The following is a 19,763-nucleotide window of genomic DNA, read 5'->3' on the forward strand; positions in this document are numbered from 1 at the left end:
GATTCCCTCCGCAGCGCTGACACTGCGAAGGGGGGTTAGAGAATACAGAAATGCGGTAAAAACCCCGATAACGGGGTTTTTACCGCATTTCTGTGATAGAGAATCTCGCCCCAAGTGTGCTTCACATACAGCGATAAACACCATCATTAGTGCTAATAGCAAAGGAAAATAAAGGAAGTCTTACAGTATTTTTTTTAATACTTCCTATATGCAAAGACAAAATCTTAGCCGAACATCATTGCATTTTTTTGTATACGTCCTCCAGTAGCACTGTGTCACATCCTCCTCACGTCACGTGGTATATTTGGAACACTGACAATAAGACAATGTGCCACACACTGGCACATACAGTGACAGAACATTATAATAAGAGGGATGCCACACAGATTGCTGTCAGAGAGCAATGCAGCCAGTAGGCAGCAGGTGGCAGTAGCCCCGGGAGCTGAGCTATATTTGCAGTGACAGCACTGGGGTGGGATAAACCTCTACCACCAATCACAGGCTGCGGAGGCGGGAGGTGTGTCTGCCTGTTCCTGCTCTCCCCAGCAGCTGCATCCTAGCCCGTTCTCACCATGCTGCAGCTCACCCTTCCTATATCCAGACATTTCCTGCTGAGGAGGAGAATCCTCCATTCCTGCTGTAGACAGGCTGCAGCTATGTCCACTCTGCTAATTAACCAACCACAGTATTCATGGCTTAAAGACTTGGGACTGAAGGAGGAGAACGATGGTGTGTACAACGGAGCCTGGGGAGGCAGAGGAGAGGTATGTGTGCTGCCCTGGCTGTGGCTCCAACTTACACAAGGGTTGGATAGATGCCTAAAGTACACGTACTGTACGTTCTGTGCAGCACACGATATGGAACCCTGGCTCACGGGCACAAGTCATGTCACCATCCTCTTTGCAGTATAACCGCTTTACTACAGGATTATTTATTATACATCCCTCAGCTAGACTAATGATTAGCGCATCCCTGCTTGCTGTGGCTGCAAGTTTGCTTCCAGGACACGTGCTCTCTGGACTTCAGTGCTCTGAGTAACTAGTGCAATGTATATTAAAGTCTAGTGTGCACCCATGGTGGAGTGAACTGTACCACCACATTTACTGCCCAGTAATAGGCAGTGCACTTCTACATGACATGTGTACATATTGGCAGGTCATCAGCTTTGTTCTTGTAAACATCTATTCATCCTAATATATAATGACCCACAATGCTATTATTAAAGCAAATATTGTAGCTGTCACTTTCGTTTGGCCACATAAGATCTACAGGTAATATAATTTAGAAGGCGATGATGATTCTGCAGATGTGACTCATTGCTAGTATTACACATCAGTGGTGCATCTGGTCCAGCATTACTTTGCTGAACACGACTTTTTTTTTTTTTTGTTGGTTAGATGCAGATCTTAAACTATAGATCAAATAAATCTTACCGTCCATGTTTTTATCTCCGTTTATGTCCCTAGATAAAGCCTAAGGAATAGGAGGTAATGCTGTAGTTATGGTGGATGTAAGGGAGCCATTGTTATAGAGCTTAGAGGCTTAAGATGGGTATGCACTGGGAGGAACAGGGATTGGTGCCGACATCAGAACGAATTCCTGCCATCTCAGGTGTGTTTTTGGTTGCTCCATCTATCCTCTGAGCAACCCTATGCTATGGGTGCCTCTCCAGCTTTGTACTATTTTGCACGCTGAGGAAACCCGACATGCCTGCGTTTTTCTAGCTACCCTCCTGTAACCTCCCCTTTTGAATCCGTTCCCACCAAATGTTTGCTGTTGACTCTGAATCAGGCCCAGTGTGTCTAAATAAATAAGATCTCTATTCAAAGTGGAATTACTTGCATTAAGAAATATCCAGCAGGTAGAAGTGAGTTGGGCCTTCCCTCCTGTGTGGCATAATGTGGACTGAAGGCACTACTGTTTTACATATTATGAACTGAGGAAACTATAAGGCCGGTTTCATACACTCCGGCTCCTGCCGGACGGTGAAATCCCGCACGGCCAGGGAGCCGTGCCGCACACAGTAGTTTATCATGGAGGGGATGGCCACAGCCCGGCAGCCGTCCCTTCCAGTGGCAGGATCCGGCTGCAGCTGTGTGGCCGGGTCGTGGCCGTCCCGTGTGAATGGACACAATAGTGTCCATTCACAACTAATGTGTGCTGCACGGCTCCCTGGCCGTGCGGGATTTCACCGTCCAGCAGGAGCCGGAGTGTGTGAAACCGGCCTTAGGGGGTAATATGAACTGGTGGTTTAACATGAGCTAGGGTACTTCTATGGGCCTAAAATTATATAGAGCCCCTTCAGAATGTTGCTACGTGGTCCACAAATGTCTGGCTACACCCCTGATAGGAGTTTCTGTGAAGCCTTTGGGTTGCCCTGTACAGAACAAGCCCTTAGCGGCACCTGCTGCAAAACAGTGTATTCTGGAAATGTATATTTAATATGGATACTGTACCCATTGAACTTCCCCTATTGTTAATGCATTTCCCCTTATACCACTAGGGGGTAAATTTACTAAAGTTTCTAAAAATGAAAAGTTGGGATGTTTCCCATAGCACCAATCAAATTCTAGGTTTAATTTCTCTATTGCATCCCTAGAAAATGGGTGTGGTATAGGGTTCCGACAGTCGGGATCCCGACAGTTATTAGCCCGACGTCAGGATCCTGACTGCATGGTGAGCGCAACAAAGGCACTGTGGCTCGCTACGCTCGCCACCTATTCTATTCTCCCTCTATGGGGGTCGTGGACCCCCCACGAGGGAAAATAGTGGGTGGCCGTCGGGCACCTGTCTGTCAGTGTTTTGACAGTCGGGATCCTGACGTCGGGTAAATGACTGTCGGGACCGCGTCCAGAACCCCTAGAAAATCATAGACAGTATCTGATTGGTTGCTGTGAGCAACATCCCCAGTTTTCACTCTTAGGGGGTATTCAATGTGTTCTGATAATTCAGTCAGGCAGAAATATCGGTACTCACCTATTCAATGCGGCCGTGGATTGCCGAAAACGGCCACAAATTCGAAAATGTATCAGTTGTTTTTTGTCAATGCAGATTCAACTTTTTTAAAAGCCGAATCTGCATTGTAAAAACTTATTCTAATTTGTCGAGTTTGCTGACGTTTTTGCTGATCCCATGGCTATCCGCCCGTCGGAAAGATTGAACACCTATTATCTGAGAAATGTGCCGATGTATTTCTGACTTTCGGAAATATCAGCAATAATTGGATAAACCCCTTTTCAAAGCTTTAATAAATATACTAGTAGTGAATTATTGCTTTTGTATGAGACCTTGTAGTATAATGTAACTGATACAACTTTCCAGGGTGCTTGATTTTACATACAGTATATTCCTAAATAAAATGCACATGTTCTGCTGCACCACTTATTGTGATCTGTAATTCTCAAGTAAAATCACGTGATATTTTGCTAAGTGATGAACAGACATGTTTAGCCTTTGCTGGTTGCGACCTGTAAATGCAGAAAATCATTGCTTAAAGTTAATGAATAGTTGCTGAGTCTGCATAGTTTAGAGTTCACTTTTGGGCATGGTTTCTAAATAACTGTAGAGAACAAGGTTGGCCATGTTAGTATTAACAAGTGGAAACATTACCATGAACATAACTGCCACATAACATGTATGAATTTAGAGGGGTATTTATCAAAACTCGTATTTTATCCCTCTCCAACCTCTGATAATACCCCTCTTAGGGCCAGAAGCACTAAGCTTCAAAAGTGATAAAATGGAGAGGGATAAACAATCAACCAATCAGCTCCTACCTGACATTTTTCAAACACAGTCTGTGACATGGCAGGTAGGAGCTAATTGGCTGGCTGTTTATCACTCTCCATTTTATCACTTTTGAAGCTTAGTGCGTCTGGCCCTTAGTCACTTACAGAATACCATATAGAAAGATGGTCTTTGGCAGCTACTCTGCTATCTCCTGAAAACCATGCGGTTGGTCTTTGCTGAGAACTTGCAGGTGTAGAAAACCATTACATCCAATGTGATGTCTAAATGTAATCTACAATATGAAGGCTATTTATTATTAAAAACAATGCCCTCAACTGATGCCATCAACATGATTGGATGGATTTAAAGAGCAGAATAACATTTATTTCCCATTTACAGTCTTTAAATGTTTGTTAATTATTTATTCAAATATTTCATTTTATTTCAGGTCATAACCTCATATTGTCCAGCTAACAATTCACCAATTGCCAGAGTTAGACAGGTAATTTATTATTATTATTATTATTATTATTATTATTATTATTACTACGTGCCTGACCCAAGAAAGTTGGGGCCATGTCGCAAGGCCAGGCCACAAGGATGACTGGTGGTGCTACTCCATGAACAGTGTCCACGTTCCTTGTGACATACACGCACTCACTCAAATGCCAGGGTTGAAAAGCAGCCCCAGTTAATCTCTGAGCACAGATAACCACAATTCTCAGCACACAGAACAGCTGAGATGTAAGAAAGCTGAGGCGTAATTGGTGTATTACTAGGGGTGGGCTGCCATTGGTAGAGATGTACGGTTACCAGTGAGAGGAGATGTGGATACAGACGGTCGCTGAGTAGGACAGAGCTGTAATTGAAGTGCAGGAGAGGAGGGCTGCATACCTCCCAACTTCTGGCTAATTAAAATAGGGACCTGCCGAGCCGAAGGCTCAGCCAGTCCGAAAGGGGGAAGAGCTGTGAGGGGGATGAGTGTGGTCCTGAATAGAGGGGGCGTGGCCTGGCGTTGGGACCCCTTGTTTTTGGCTCTTTGGGGGGCGTGCCCAGTGTTCCCCGAGCAACAGGGTAGCAATTGGCTACCTCCCTCCCTGCACTGAAGGGATGCTGTGCACATGTGCATGGCAACTCTTCAGCGATCGCTGGCTACTCCGCAGTTTATCACTTTTTGAAGCTTGATACATCTGTCCCTAAATGTTTCACATATCGCTTTATGTACAGTGCATCCCAATTAGAAACTGACAGTCATTTGAAGAGATGAGTGGAGATATTTTGCATGCAAATTACCAGAAGTTCAATGTTGCGCAGTACAGATGGCGTGTTACTGAAAATGATGTTACCCCAATATTGCACATTTCCCTGCACAACTCTATGGGGTGCTGGAGAAAATGTATGATTTTGGGCTATTTTTAGCCTTTTTCCTGACAATTAAAAAATCGCATCCATCGAATGCCTTAACTTAACGTATGCGATGCGACCGACGTGATTTAACATTGAATGCATTGTATTCAATGTTAAATTCCTATGTAGAATCGGGTCCATCGCATCGGTCGCATTGTGTGCCATTATAATAATTTTACATAGGGAACAATGTTAAATGGCCCATTGGACCCGATTTTTGATTGTATACCCACCCTGATGCGTCATTTGTATGTCAAATGCCCCCCCCATTGTTAACGCCACCCCACGATGAACACCAACCCGAAGCGTGGCGAGCGCAGCGGTACGCGTCTTCCGACCTTTTCATACCCCCACTATCCACGTCGGCGTGGAGTTGATTTTATATAGTGTGGCGAGCCACTGAGCCCGAAGCGTGGCGAGCGGACGCGTAATGCGCGGGGACGCGTAATACCTGTGAAGTAATGTGCGTCCCCTTGCGGGGCTCGCTGAGCTGGCCACGCTTGTGGCTCGCTGCGCTTGCACTATATGAAATCAACTCCACGACGACGTGGATAGTGGGGGTATGAAAAAGTCGGAGGACGCGTACCGGCGCCCCTCGCGGGCTCGCTGCGCTCGCCACGCTTCGGGTTGGCGTTCATCGTGGGGTGGCGTTAACAATGGGGGGGGGGGGGGGGCCATTTGACCCATCAGAGTAGGGATACAATGAAAATTGGGGTCTGGGGGGCATTTAACATTGGGGCCAATGTAAAAATCGCGTCGATTGCATGCGATCGATGCGATTTTTTTTTTAGGACCCGATGCATACCATTTTTATCGCTGGCGCCGTGCTAGGAAACAAGTACCCAGTTATTTAATAGTGAATTTAAAAACATATAAGGGTTCACAAGTCTGGCAAGTATTGCACATATAATACAACTTGACGGAGTTATCCTGACCGGCTGAACTCCAAATATTACCGGAGTGGTTAGAATGCAGTTCCCCTGTATTTGTATATTAGAATTTCCTGGAATGGATAGAGTGGGACTACCATAGACCATTGGTTCTGCTCTTTGGTGTGATTGGGGTTGGACAATGAACACTTGTAATATATTCTTTAGTTCTCTTCTTGGCTGTTGTGATCTATGCCTGTTGTATTTTTTGTTTTACTTAGGCCACTCTTGAAGAGTACAATGAAACCGTTACCAAGGCAAAGAAAGCCTGGCAAATATGGGCAGATGTAAGTATAATCATGGCGGATGGAAAAGGAAAGCCAAATCCGCCTATATCTTTTATCTTGTGACTGTTAGAGAAGAGTTTACACAAAGGGGTGGGCTTGTGAGGAATACCAGGGCACTTACATAAAACTATTCCCATGTGCTTGGTGACCAGCACTTATTTCATGCAAATTACCAGTTGGGTCTCTGATGTTTGACTTGTGGTCATCTCTGGGGACCTGGATGTTAATGCGCATCAGAGACCTGAGGTACTTTTTACTTCTATAGGAAGACTTTTTTTTTCTGTCATGTGACAAAAGTGAGAAGCTCCTCATATACCTGTGATTGCATGAATCATTTTGAAAGCCTTTCATGAGGGAATACATGGTCAGTGAAGGGAACCTGTACTAGTGAGGAGAAACATGGCAGCCAGCTGAGGGCCAGTCACACACAGTACTACTGAGTAATACTCAGACAAATGTGCACTCGCATTCCGTATGTGACTGTGCATGATTCTGGCACTTACACCGGCCATCGCCTGCTGCTGGTTTTGGTATATATTCTTCATCAGCACCATACTGAGGACTTTCATAGTGTCATGTCCTTTTACAGAAATGCATATGTGCCCTTATCCACTCCCTGCTGTAAATGATGTGGATATTAGATGTCACAAAGCCTAATACATTGTAGCATAAAGCTATAATGTTTATTACTGTATTAATGGGTATAGATCATTAGGTCTACAAGAGAATGGTCGACAGGTCATTAGATTGACACAAACATTAGGTGCCGGTGGACATGGGCAAGGTCAAAAGGTCCACATGAGGTTTTTCACAGTTTTTTTTTTTAACCTGGATTTCGACAGTCAACATGGACACTGAAACGTAGCACCGCATCTCGTTGCATGGCTCGATGCACTCGCCATGCTTCGGGCACAGTGCCTTGCTATGCTCGGCACACTATTTTATTCTCCCACCATGCCCTAGTGGATGGTAGGGCATGAAATACTGCCTGTCGGCACATGTCGTCTCAAAAAAACAGTGAAAAACCCCATGTCGACCTTTTGACTGTCGACCTCGTCCATGTTGACCTAATGCCCTGTCAACCTCGACCCAATGCTTGTTGACCTAATGACCGTATCCCGTATTAATGCGATTTGTCCACGTGGTAGAAGCGTTTTATATTCTCTATTTGTTCATTTAGAGCGATTTTAGAAAATAATTTTTGCTATTATGTGATTACAAATAATCTGTTGTCTTTTTTATTTTTTAAAGATTCCTGCTCCTAAACGTGGGGAGATCGTGCGACAAATCGGGGATGCTCTTAGAAAAAAGATAAAGCTATTAGGACACCTGGTAAAGTAAACTGACAACACAACAGCATGAATGACACAGGGACGTGCAGTACTGCTGGTTGTATGCTTGGGCTGAATCAAATTGCTTGCCAGTAAATACAAGCAAATGTTACTATTATTGTCGTCAGCAAGCGATTGCTGACAGTCCTTGTCTCTGATAGGGCCAGATTCTCTAAGATTTAAAAGTGATAAAATGGAGAGTGATAAACAGCCAGCCAATCAGCTCCTACCTGCCATGTCACAGACTGTCAGCCTGGAGCTGATTGGCTGGCTGTTTATCACTCTCCATTTTATCACTTTTAAATCTTAGAGAATCTGGACCATAGTCCAGTAATAGTGCAGCTGTTCTAGTTGTGGTTCGGTCACCCAACATTGATTATCAGCAGGGCCTAAACAAGATGTCTACCTTAGCTCTATGCCTATAGTACCAGTTATGATTTGAGAATTTCCGGCTATGGGGACTGATGTGATTATTACTGACCCAGTCATGTGGGTTTACGCTCCTGTCCATGTTTATGGGCATCATGAAAACATGTTGACTGCAGCTATAATGTAGCATGCCCTTGGATTATTTGTGGCTAGCTCTGTGTATACTGGACACAGAAAGTTTATGGTGCGGTGTCTGCTGCCCATTTTCTTGTCCTGGTCATGTTTTAGATACTTTCCTGACCCTAAATGACCCTGTGTCTGTCCCTTACTGCTAAGCCATAGACAAAAACAATTATTGTAGTTATACAAGTATTGTATGATAGCATAGCAAGAAATCAGAAGATCGTTGTGCATTATCTAGTACAAGACAGTCAATGAAATGAAAAACAAATATTGGAACAAATATTGGAACACAACCTATCTGGAGTCTTCAATGCGGTTATTTTTCTCTCACACAGGTGTAATATATAAAAGAAATAGGATATCATAGTGAAGTACATTTCACATACAATTTAATGACAATTAAAATAAATATCCATAATGTAACAAGTTTAAAAATGCTGGAAAAGGCAATTAAATAAAGTGCATAGTAACAGGTTTCATATGGAGGTAAATGCTGGTAATTACTGAATAGCAGGGAACTGGGTTAAAGCAGTTCCACATAGACATGAACTGTAGTTCCAAAGTGGCAATCAGCTGGACCTCCTGTTTCATTGGTCACCGGCTCCTGTTTCCTGGTAATTTAAATGCAAATGTTCACAACGCGTTTCTTGTCCACACTGGGGACTTTTTCCAGATGTCCAGATACTGTGCAGATGAATCTTTTATATCAGGCATGTCCAAACTGTAGCCCTCCAGCTGTTGTGAAACTACACATCCCAGCATGCCTTGCCATCATTTTAGCATTCCCTAATAGCAAAACTGTGGCAAAGCATGATGAGAATTGTAGTTTCACAACAGCTGGAGGGCCATAGTTGGGACATGCCCGTTTTATATGTATAGTCTGTAGTCCATCTCCTGCAATCACGCAGGACTCTAATTAGAGTGAAAACTACATGTCCCATAGTCCTTTGCGCAATTACGGGACTTGTCATTGCCGTATTAGGTAATCGGCATCCGGGGTAACCATGGTGCATGTCGGGGCTCTGACGCAGCAGGCATTTCCTCCCTTACATCACATCTGTCTTAGCAAGAGAATGCCGATACGTCATTTCCAGGTGGCGAGTTTCTCCGGCTTTGTATATGTTTGTGCGGTTGCTAAGTAACCTTGGTTGTTATCCGGTTCTTTCCCCGGAAGGCTTCACCTATTCTGTATGTATAAATTTATCCTTAAAAAAAATACAAAAGTGTAGTGAATCTATTTGTAGGGAAAACATCATACAGTACTTCAGATTATAATTTTAAAACTATAATACCTAATATCACTATAATACTTCAGGTTACAATTTCAAGACCTAATGCCTCAAAAAATTATTGAAAAAAAGACCCCCTGGTATTAAAGTGCCCAAGTTGTAAGGGCGGGATGTATTAAAATACATCGCCGCCTGCCCGCCGTGATGCCAAGCATATGTACTAATGGTACTTGTTTCCTAGAACGGCCACACCGATGATCGGGTCTATCGCATCGCATGCGACCAAATCGCATGCGATGCGACCGACGCGATTGTCCCGATTTTTACATTGATTGAAATGTGAATAGGGTCCTTGGGACCCTACTTTACATTGGATTCAATGTAAAAGTCTCCCCAGACCCCAATTTTAACCCCCTCAACGGCACCCCACGATTGACGCAACCCGAAGCGTGGCGAGCGTAGCGGTACACGTCCTCTGACCTTTTCATACCCCTACTATCCACGTCGGCGTGGAGTTGAGAATATAAAGTGTGGCGAGCGCAGCGAGCCCGAAGCGTGGCGAGCGCACGCGTATAACTTCACAGGTATACGCGTCCCCTCGCCATGCTTGTGGCTCGCTGCGCTCGCCACACTTTATATTCTCGACTCCACGCCGACGTGGATAGTAGGGGTATAAAAAGTTCGGAGGACGTATACCGCCGCCCCTCGCGGGCTCGCTACGCTCGCCACGCTTCGGGTTGGCGTCAATCGTGGGGTGACGTCCACAATGGGGCGGAGTGCATATACAATGAGAAATGGGCCATATTGGCCCATTTCCCATTGTTAGCTATGTAAAATGTGCTTAATCGCGTCCATCGCATCTTGTGCCATTATAATGGCACAAGACCGACGCGATGAACGCGATTACAATGTTAAAAATATTTTAACATTGAACCCTATGGGAAATTCGCGATGGACCCGATTTTGCCTTTGCCGGCAAAATGGACCTGATTTCAAAGGAAATCGGGTCCGTCGGGGGTAATCCTGTACCTTAAGTTAAGGTACACGATTACCCCCGATGGTGGCCGTGCTAGGAAACAAGTACCGTACTAACATAGGCGGCTGGCATCACGGTGCGGTGACTGAGCCCCCCCCCCTCTCGATACCTGTACTGTGGTGTGCGGGGGTCTCCGTCATCTCCCTGCCACCTGCCTCTCCCCTCACGCTGGGGACAGCTAAGCAGACTGTTCCCGGCGCCGCCTCCTCCCCCCTGCAGCCGGAAGGACGTCTATATCTGGACACCTTGAAAAAGTCCCCAGTGCAGTGGCAAACGCAGGATTTTCAGAAGGGGGTTTCCAGAGGGGCGGAGCAAAGCACGGAGATGGACACTTAGGTGACCCAGTATATGCCGGGTCAGTTAAAGTATTATAGATAGACCAAATATATAAAAAATAATAATAATAATAATAATAATAATAATTAAAAAAAAATAATTATACATACATACGCGTCAGCAGCAGTGTAGACCCCTGGGCATAGTAATGTATTGGGGCCCCCTACCGATCCTCCAGCGGTAGGGGTGGGGGAAGCTTTGATGTCCTGCGGGTGTTAGTGTTGTGCGGGTTAGTGTTGAGGGGTAGATTTATTAAGCTTGGTCAAGTGAAAAATTGTCTGGGTTTTATCACCGGCCAATCGTCTCCTACCGTCCTTTTTCAAACCAAGCCTGTAACTTCACAGTAAGGATCTGATTGGCTGGTGATAAAAACCAGACACTTATCACTTCACCGAGCTTAATAAATCTGCAGTCCTGTTTTGTAGCCACAGATCAGAGAACTCTAACAATTTATGTGTGTGACCACTTTGCTCAGTGATTTGGTTGTTCTGCTTCCAGCCCATATAGTGTGTGTGCATGCCTAATCCCAGAAATCCTAATTTTGAGGACACACCACCCATAATAAATATTTATCACAAGCAATTTATAGTTCATTTAATTCCCTAAGCAGATGCATATTTTTGTTATCTGAAGACATTGGGGTTTATTTACCAAGATGGGAGTTCTATTGAAGATGGGGGTGTTGCTATGGGTAACAAACAAGTCTATCTATTATTTTCTAGAACCTTGATGGCTAACCTTGACACTCCAGCTGTTGTTGAACTACACATCCCAGCATGCTCTGCTTCAGTTTTGCTATTTGGCCATGCTAAGGGCGGATGCACTATCACTTACTGCTGCGTTGTTATCGGTGCCGTTGTCAGGATCGCGTATGCTGTAAGCATCTTTAGCAGAAGTGCGTTCTTTGCAGTTCCGCATTCCGCTCTCCTTCGTGATGGCGTCGGGTCTCCATAGGAACATACAGCTGTTCCGCACATGTGGTATGCACAAAGACCCAGCGCTGTGTTTATTCATGTTAATTAATCGCCACCTGATGGTCGCGATATTAGGTAAATTTGAATCATCCAGCAGCGGGGGAGGCTGAGACAGAGCAGTAGGAGCTGGGCTGCTGCGGGGAACAGGCACTCCTCACCGGGGAAGAGAGAGCAGCAGTGGGCTGGCTGCAGTCATGAACCCACTTCCTAGTGCTGTTGCCATTACGGGGGAGTGTCGGTGAGCTGGGGAGTACATGAGCAGTTAAAAAACAAACAAACAAAAAAAACCGCGGATGGGTGCTTTAACGCAAAGTGAAGGCGGTGATAAAAACATTACAGAATATAGAGAAACTGGAAACAATATCGGCGCGTAACTGAGGCGGAAACATTGCGATAAAAAACATAATCCGGCACGAATGTAAGTGCATCTCCCCCTAAATCTGATGCAGAGTGTGATGGGATGTGTAGTTCAACACACAAGTAGATTCTGATCGGTTTCTATGGGCAGCTTCCCATCTTCAATAGAACTCCCATTTTAGTAAATAAACCCCTTTGTTGGGCTTTGGCAAATAAGCAGTTATATAGAGATGTTTTATTTTTTTCACCTGTCTAGCATTATAGCCATTTTATTATGCTATAAATCGTGTAATTAAACATTACTTAAAACAACTTTTGACTAAAAAATATTTGGTACTCTTTACTTAGAACGGCGCCCACGATTTTGATCGTGGACATCGTTAGTAAAAAATCGCGGGCATTGAATACACTAAAAAATCGGGTGCAATGCGACCGACGCGATGCCCGCGATTTCCCATAGGGAACAATGTTAAATGTCTCAATTGACCCGATTTTCCTGTTCAATGCCTCAATTGACCCGATTTTTCCATAGGAAACAATGTTAAATGGCCCACAGAGGCCAAATAGGCACCCTGAAGTGTGAAATGTCCCCCACAATTGGTAACGCCACCCCACGATCAACGTGAACCTGAAGCGTGGCGAGCGCAGCGAGGCCGCGAGGGGCGGCTGTACGCGTCCTACGACCTTTTCATACCCCCACTATCCACGTCGGCGTGGAGTTGAGAATAGAAAGTGTGGCGAGCGCAGCGAGCCTCTGAGCCCGAAGCGTGGCGAGCGCACGCGGACAGCTGTGAAGCCCACGAGGGGACGCGGATACCTGTAAAGGTATCCACGTCCCCTTGCGGGGCTCGCTGCGCTCGCCACGCTTCGGGCTCGGTGGCTCGCTGCGCTCGCCACACTTTCTATTCTCAACTCCACGCCGACGTGGATAGTGGGGGTATGAAATGGTCGTAGGACGCGTACCGCCGCCCCTCGCGGGCTCGCCACGCTTCGGGTTGACGTTGATCGTGGGGTGGCGTTAACAATTGGGGTGGCCATTTCACACTTCAGGGTGCCTATTTGGCCTCTGTGGCCCATTTAACATTGTTTCCTATGGAAAAATCGGGTCAATTGAGGCATTGAACAGGAAAATCGGGTCAATTGAGGCATTGAACAGGAAAATCGGGTCAATTGAGACATTTAACATTGTTCCCTATGGGAAATCGCGGGCGTCGGTCGCATCGCACCCGATTTTTTAGTGCATTCAATGCCCGAGATGGCCACGATGGGCGCCCTTCTAGGTAAAGAGTACCAAATATTTTTATATTTTTCTACTGTTTGCTCATTTGTCTTCACCAGGTAATGTGATCGCCTCCATGTATACATTTAGATATGTGAATGACGTTTATTTTCAGGAGTCCTTGGAGATGGGAAAGATCTTAGTAGAAGGAGTTGGAGAGGTCCAAGAATACGTTGATATATGTGATTATGCTGTTGGCCTTTCACGTATTATTGGAGGACCTATATTGCCATCAGAAAGTAAGGAACCATGATACAGGGGCAGATTGGGACTTCAATCCAGGAAAACAATCGTGCAGCATCCCGGGGGGGTCAGCGGATGTAATTTGGGATGGGGGGGGGGGCGTTGTATCTGTAATGGAGGGGGGGGTCCCCTGCTGCTTTTTGCCGGCTCCTGATGGGGGAACGGGAGCTGGGAGCCTGCTGCCGCTGCACTTGTAGACTGATGGGAGGTGCAGTGCGCTATCGCGCATGCGCAGCAGCCCTCCTGCAGCCATTTTGGATGTGTGCAAAGTGTCGTGGCCCGGTCGGCCCATTTTTAAGGAGTTTTGGGCTGGCCCACCAGAAATAGCCCAGTTTCCGCCCCTGCCATGATACCATGCAAATTGGTATCCTTTCACCTTTTCAGACTTTCACTGTTTATATGGGTTCTCAGCTGGGAAGTTCCACCAGTGCAGATTACAGTATATCTTTCACCCCATTATGAAGTGATTGTCTCAGCATTCTCTCTTCTTCGGGTACACACTGACGCTCTAAAATGCAGTGCTAGACTTGTTGAGTGTGGACAGGAAACGTCACAAAGAAGTGGATCTTGTAAGTGATAGATTTAGAGAATTGGACTGGGATCACGGAGGGGGTACTGAAACACTCGATAATGATCTGAAAACTCCTATAAATTACTGTTTTGTTATCGTGTCCCAAACAACTGAGCTGTGTAATATATAGTATTTCCAAGTGTTTTGGGTTGCTTCTAGTTCTATCTGATCCAAACAATATTATTTTGTCATTGTCTATTACTGAGGTTCCTCAACATAAAACCATTAGACCAGAGGTTCCCAAACACACATCCTCCAACAAGCCAAATTCACTGAGTTAATAATTAAGTCCCCTGTGGCCAAGCATGGATATAATCTGGACCATAAGAGTGCCTTGAATATCACTTTGTCACTTAGATCTTCGTTATTAAACTTTTTTTTTTTTTGGTTAAAGAAAGTGTCAACATGTACATCAATATTTAAAGAGCAATAACATTGTGGCTGAATCTGTTGAATCGTTCAACATACTGTAACCATTTTACAGTAATCAAAAGTTAAGAAATCTCCTGCATGCTTTTGTGGTTTGTGGCCTTGGCAATCCCCACCACAGAGCCAACGCACCTCCATTTTAGAATACAGGAGCCAAAACGGTACTTGTGGAGTATCACGGCTCCCATCGTATGGCATCGTATGCCATATGTAGTGGCATACGATGGCATACGATGCAATGCGATGTTTTACCGATTTTTGAGCATTTTTGCTCAAAAATCGTATGCAATCGCATGGCATCGTATGCCATATGTAGTGGCATACGATGTCATACGATGCGATACGATGTTTTACTGATTTTTGAGCCATTTTAGCTCAAAAATCGTATGCGATCGCATCGGATGCCATACGATGGCATCCGATGCGATGCGATGGCACCCGATTTTGCACTGAAATGCATCAGAATGCATTGAAATGTGTATTTAAGTAGTGAAATGCCCCCAAATGCCATTTTTCATAGTGCACCACCCCCACTATCAACGTCAACCCGAAGCGTGGCGAGCGCAGCGAGCCCGCGAGGGGCGGCGGTACACGTCCTACGACCTTTTCATACCCCCACTATCCACGTCGGCGTGGAGTTGAGAATAGAATAGTGTGGCGAGCGCACGCGGATACCTGTAAAGCCCGCGAGGAGACGCGTATAGCTGTGAAGGTATCCGCGGCCCCTCGCGGGGCTCGCTGCGCTCGCCACGCTTCGGGCTCGGTGGCTCGCTGCGCTCGCCACACTATTCTATTCTCAACTCCATGCCGACGTGGATAGTGGGGGTATGAAAAGGTCGTAGGACGCGTACCGCCGCCCCTCGCGGGCTCGCTGCGCTCGCCACGCTTCGGGTTCACGTTGATAGTGGGGGTGGTGCACTATGAAAAATGGCATTTGGGGGCATTTCACTACTTTAATACACATTTCAATGCATTCTGATGCATTTCAGTGCAAAATCGGATGCCATCGTATGGCATCCGATGCGATCGCATACGATTTTTGAGCTAAAATGGCTCAAAAATCGGTAAAACATCGTATCGCATCGATGGCATACGATGCCATGCGATGTTTGACCGATTTTTCACCATTTTTGTTCAAAAATCGGTAAAACATCGCATCGCATCATATGACATCGTATGCCACTACATATGGCATACGATGTTATCCGATGTTTTACCGATTTTTCACCATTTTTGCTCAAAAATCGGTAAAACATCGTATCGCATCGTATGACATCGTATGCCACTACATATGGCATACGATGTTATCCGATGTTTTACCGATTTTTGACCATTTTTGCTCAAAAATCGGTAAAACATCGCATCGTATCGCATCGTATGCCACTACATATGGCATACGATGTTATGCGATGGCATACGATTTTTGAGCTAAAATAGTCAAAAATCGGTAAAGCATCGCATCGTATGCCATCGTATGCCACATGCGATGCGATGCGATTTTTAGCATACGATCTGCATACGATGCAGGTCGTGGGAGCCGTGATACTCCACAAGTACCGCCAAAACAGCTCTCAAACTGCTGTAGACTTTCAGTCTCTTGATGTCTTTGGGCCAGATGCACTAAGCTTCAAAAGTGATAAAATGAAGAGTGATAAACAGCCAGCCAATCAGCTCCTACCTGCATGTCACAGTCTGTGTTTGAAAAATATCAGGCAGGAACTGATTGGTTGGTTGTTTCTCTCTCCATGTTATCACTTTTTTGAAGCTCAGTGCATCTGGCCCTTTAGCAAGCTGTAGTGTATACAATGATGCAGGACCCATACTGCACATGCGCAGTATGGGTCCTGTGTATGCACACGCATAGGCAAATTTACAGGGTGTTCTGGTGGTGCCCTGATTAGGCCTCTACATACAGATGAACATCTGGCATTTTTTCTTTCAGGACCTGGGCATGCGCTGATTGAGCAGTGGAATCCAGTGGGATTGGTAGGAATTATTACTGCTTTCAATTTTCCAGTTGCTGTATATGGATGGAACAATGCACTTGCTCTGATCTGTGGAAATGTCTGTCTATGGTAAGCTTGTAATTGGCGATTCATTATATGTACTTGGCACTTCTTTTTACAAATGGCTTAATTAGGTAGTTTATGATGGAAGATTTTTCGGACTACAGATGTGTCTTCATATATCTCGCCTCAATATGCCATGCAGAGTGAGATACCTGGCATGCATGAGTTAATATGTACCGGTCGACTCCACTAGTATCAGGTGTCAAAGATGACAATAAGCAGTGGACTTGGGGGACAGAAGAGAGGGTGATGTTATTTTTAGAGGGGAGAGGAATCGGGAAGGGAGAAAAACAATGAGTGTGGTTTTGTCCAAGTGAAGTTGCAGGAAGTGCTCAAACATCAGAGCGGAGGTTGCAGACATGGATGATGATAGAGGGGTATAGGTCAGTGTATAAATGGTATGAAAGTCCTGGTGTAAAGTGAAAAGATAATGGGGGGGGGGGGCATCCCTTTGGTCAACCTACAGTTAGAGGAATTGAGGGTATTATAGAGTCAGAAGTAGAGATGATATAACAAATGTATGGTGAGTTAGGACTTGAAGCAGGAACAAGTAGGATCGCAGAGGCCAATGGAGTACAGAGTGTGGGTGAGTAGGGGGGTTGACCATGCTGAAGGCAGATGAGGAGGAAGAGAAAGAAGGGAGTCTTGGATTTGGCTGTGAGAAGGTAATTTTAGTGGATGGAAGCCAGTTGGAAGAGGTTCGAGCAGTGAGCGGAAATAAAGAAACAAGGCAAGGTAGACTGAAAGGAAGATTTCAGAAGCTTGAGTGAGACTAGGACATGTTTAATAAAAGAGCCAGAGGAGAAGCCAACCTGAAATAATGCTTTACGGTGTGTTTATTTTTTTTTTTTTTTTTATTATTATAGGAAAGGGGCTCCCACCACATCCCTCACTAGTGTGGCAGTGACAAAGTAAGTTACACAATCATGTGCCATTAATCTACTAAATCTCTAAGCCTCTGCTGGTTTTTTGGTTCTTAAACTGTATTACAGTGTGTTCTAAAACCACATTGGAACATTCATTTATTCATTAAATTATACTTTCCCTGTATTGGGGTAGTTTGTAAATTTTCATAGCCTAATGAATGTATATGCAAGATTGAGTTTGAGGATTCTAGACGCTAGCATCTTGGCGGGGGCGGCGATGTATGAACACACATCCCTGCCCCTCGCCACGCTCACGCCACGATGCTATCATATATGTACTAACATATGCGGCTAGCATTGCGGCTCAGTGACGGAGGCCCCCCGCGATACCTGTGGTGTGGTGTCTGTCACCTCCTGGGCTCTGCGGCAGTCCCGGCATCTCCTCCTCCCCCCTGCAGTTGGAAGGACATCCCCAGCTGTGACATGCTGCTGGGGGAGGAGCAGCAGCACAGAGGATAGGGAGGGGGTAGGAGACTGCAGTGGACGGCGGGATATAGGTTATAGCCACTTTAAGGTGGCAATGACAAGGCGGCCGGGGTTTTACCGCATTTTCGTTTTAGTACATCCCGCCCAATATCATAAAAAATACATAAGAACATTATTATATAAAATATTCAATTTTAAATGAATGTGATTAGTAAAAGACCATAGATAATATTAGTACAGGCCAGTGTTTTTTCTATCAATATTTCCAGTTGTCAGCTACAGTTAGTAGTAGTCAGATGAGTTTGATTTTTCCTGTAGCATTAGTACTTATACAGTCAATGCTTCCAGAGGGTCAGTAAGGCTAGCAATAGTTACTACTATCTGCATGAATAGAGAGATGGTAATTGTGCATTGTTTTATTTGGTAAGCTACCAATAGGTATCTATACTATCTTAAGGTGCGTACACACAGTGAGATTTCACTTTCTATTCCACCCCAATTCGATCTGGATCTGGGTTGCTTAGTGTTCACATTCGATTTTGACGATGTAGTACAGATCTGTACTATATATTCTTGCCTGCCAAGACTATTTTTCTACTTGATTTACACTACACAGGAGCACGCATTGGGATCGAATCTGCATCAAATGTAGAAGAAACAATTTGATTTTTCTATTTGATTCGACTTTGCTTCTATAAGCAAAATTGAATAGAAAAATAGTGCATATCTCACAGTGTGTACCCTCTATTAGAATAAAAAATGGTTTCATTTCGAGCAATCATTCTTGTTTTTTATTTTCTTTACACTGTGGTGGTAGAGTGTACCCTCACCTGACTGCTGCTTGATTTGTAACAGATGGTATTAATTTGTCAATATTGAGCAACGGTTTTTCACCTACAGCACACTCAGCTTTATTTGTATATTGTCACACAGTTGCCTTGCTTATTTCTTGTATGTATGCAGATTATTTAAGAATGTAAGCTCTTGTGGGTAGGGCCATCTCTGCTCCTGGTTTATTCCTCCCATTAGACCTAATTATTAAAGCTGAGTACACACTACACAGAGATGTCGGCAGACCCGCCGTTGTGTCATCAGAGAGGCTGATCCGATTAAGCATATACACTTACTAATCGCCTACTTAGTCAGTTCTGTCATAAACATTTAAATTAGCCCTCTCAGCTGCAAAGTCAGCCCCAGCCGCCACTGTGTACTGGTGTTCAGCAGACCATCCATACAGAGCCAGATGGGCTGATATATCTATAGATATATCAGCCACTGGCTGTGCTGCACAGACAATGCAATATATCTGCAAATTATGTAGTTCAGACATCCAGCAGCAGGGAGTGGAATAGGGATCACTGGCAGGCTTCAGGGAGACTGGCAGGGTTAGGGGGGTGTGCGGGGGGGCTACAGGCGAGATGGGGGAGCGGCAGGTAGGCGGCTAAGAGCTCCATTGGAACGGGGCGTGCAAGCATCTCACGTGCGCCCCTTCCGGTCGGTTGCTGCGGTTGGAGCAGGAGCAACCCTAATCGCCAGGAACAGCTCTAATGAGAACTGCTCCATCTGTATCTCAAAGTGTGTACCCAGCTTAAGCCTATGGTTGGTATTCAATGTCAGGGGCGCGGCTGTCGAGCAAGCTCGACAGCCGTGCCC

At 45.1% G+C, this 19,763-nt stretch overlaps 1 protein-coding gene across 1 annotated transcript in view; it reads left to right on the forward strand.

The window, feature by feature from the left end:
• Positions 1 to 504: 504 nt before the first annotated feature.
• The window catches only part of ALDH7A1 (aldehyde dehydrogenase 7 family member A1), a 34,428-nt gene continuing 15,169 nt past the window's right edge, over positions 505 to 19,763 (forward strand). The window contains exons 1-7 of the mRNA XM_083151567.1: positions 505 to 764; positions 4,178 to 4,231; positions 6,287 to 6,352; positions 7,604 to 7,684; positions 13,562 to 13,685; positions 16,632 to 16,764; positions 17,625 to 17,669. Of these exons, the coding sequence (XP_083007693.1) occupies positions 573 to 764; positions 4,178 to 4,231; positions 6,287 to 6,352; positions 7,604 to 7,684; positions 13,562 to 13,685; positions 16,632 to 16,764; positions 17,625 to 17,669 (695 nt within the window). The 5' untranslated portion in view covers positions 505 to 572. The remainder of the gene's footprint in view (positions 765 to 4,177; positions 4,232 to 6,286; positions 6,353 to 7,603; positions 7,685 to 13,561; positions 13,686 to 16,631; positions 16,765 to 17,624; positions 17,670 to 19,763) is intronic.

Source organism: Crinia signifera, chromosome 1, assembly GCF_055691185.1.
Source record: "Crinia signifera chromosome 1, ASM5569118v1, whole genome shotgun sequence".
NCBI lineage: Eukaryota > Metazoa > Chordata > Amphibia > Anura > Myobatrachidae > Crinia > Crinia signifera.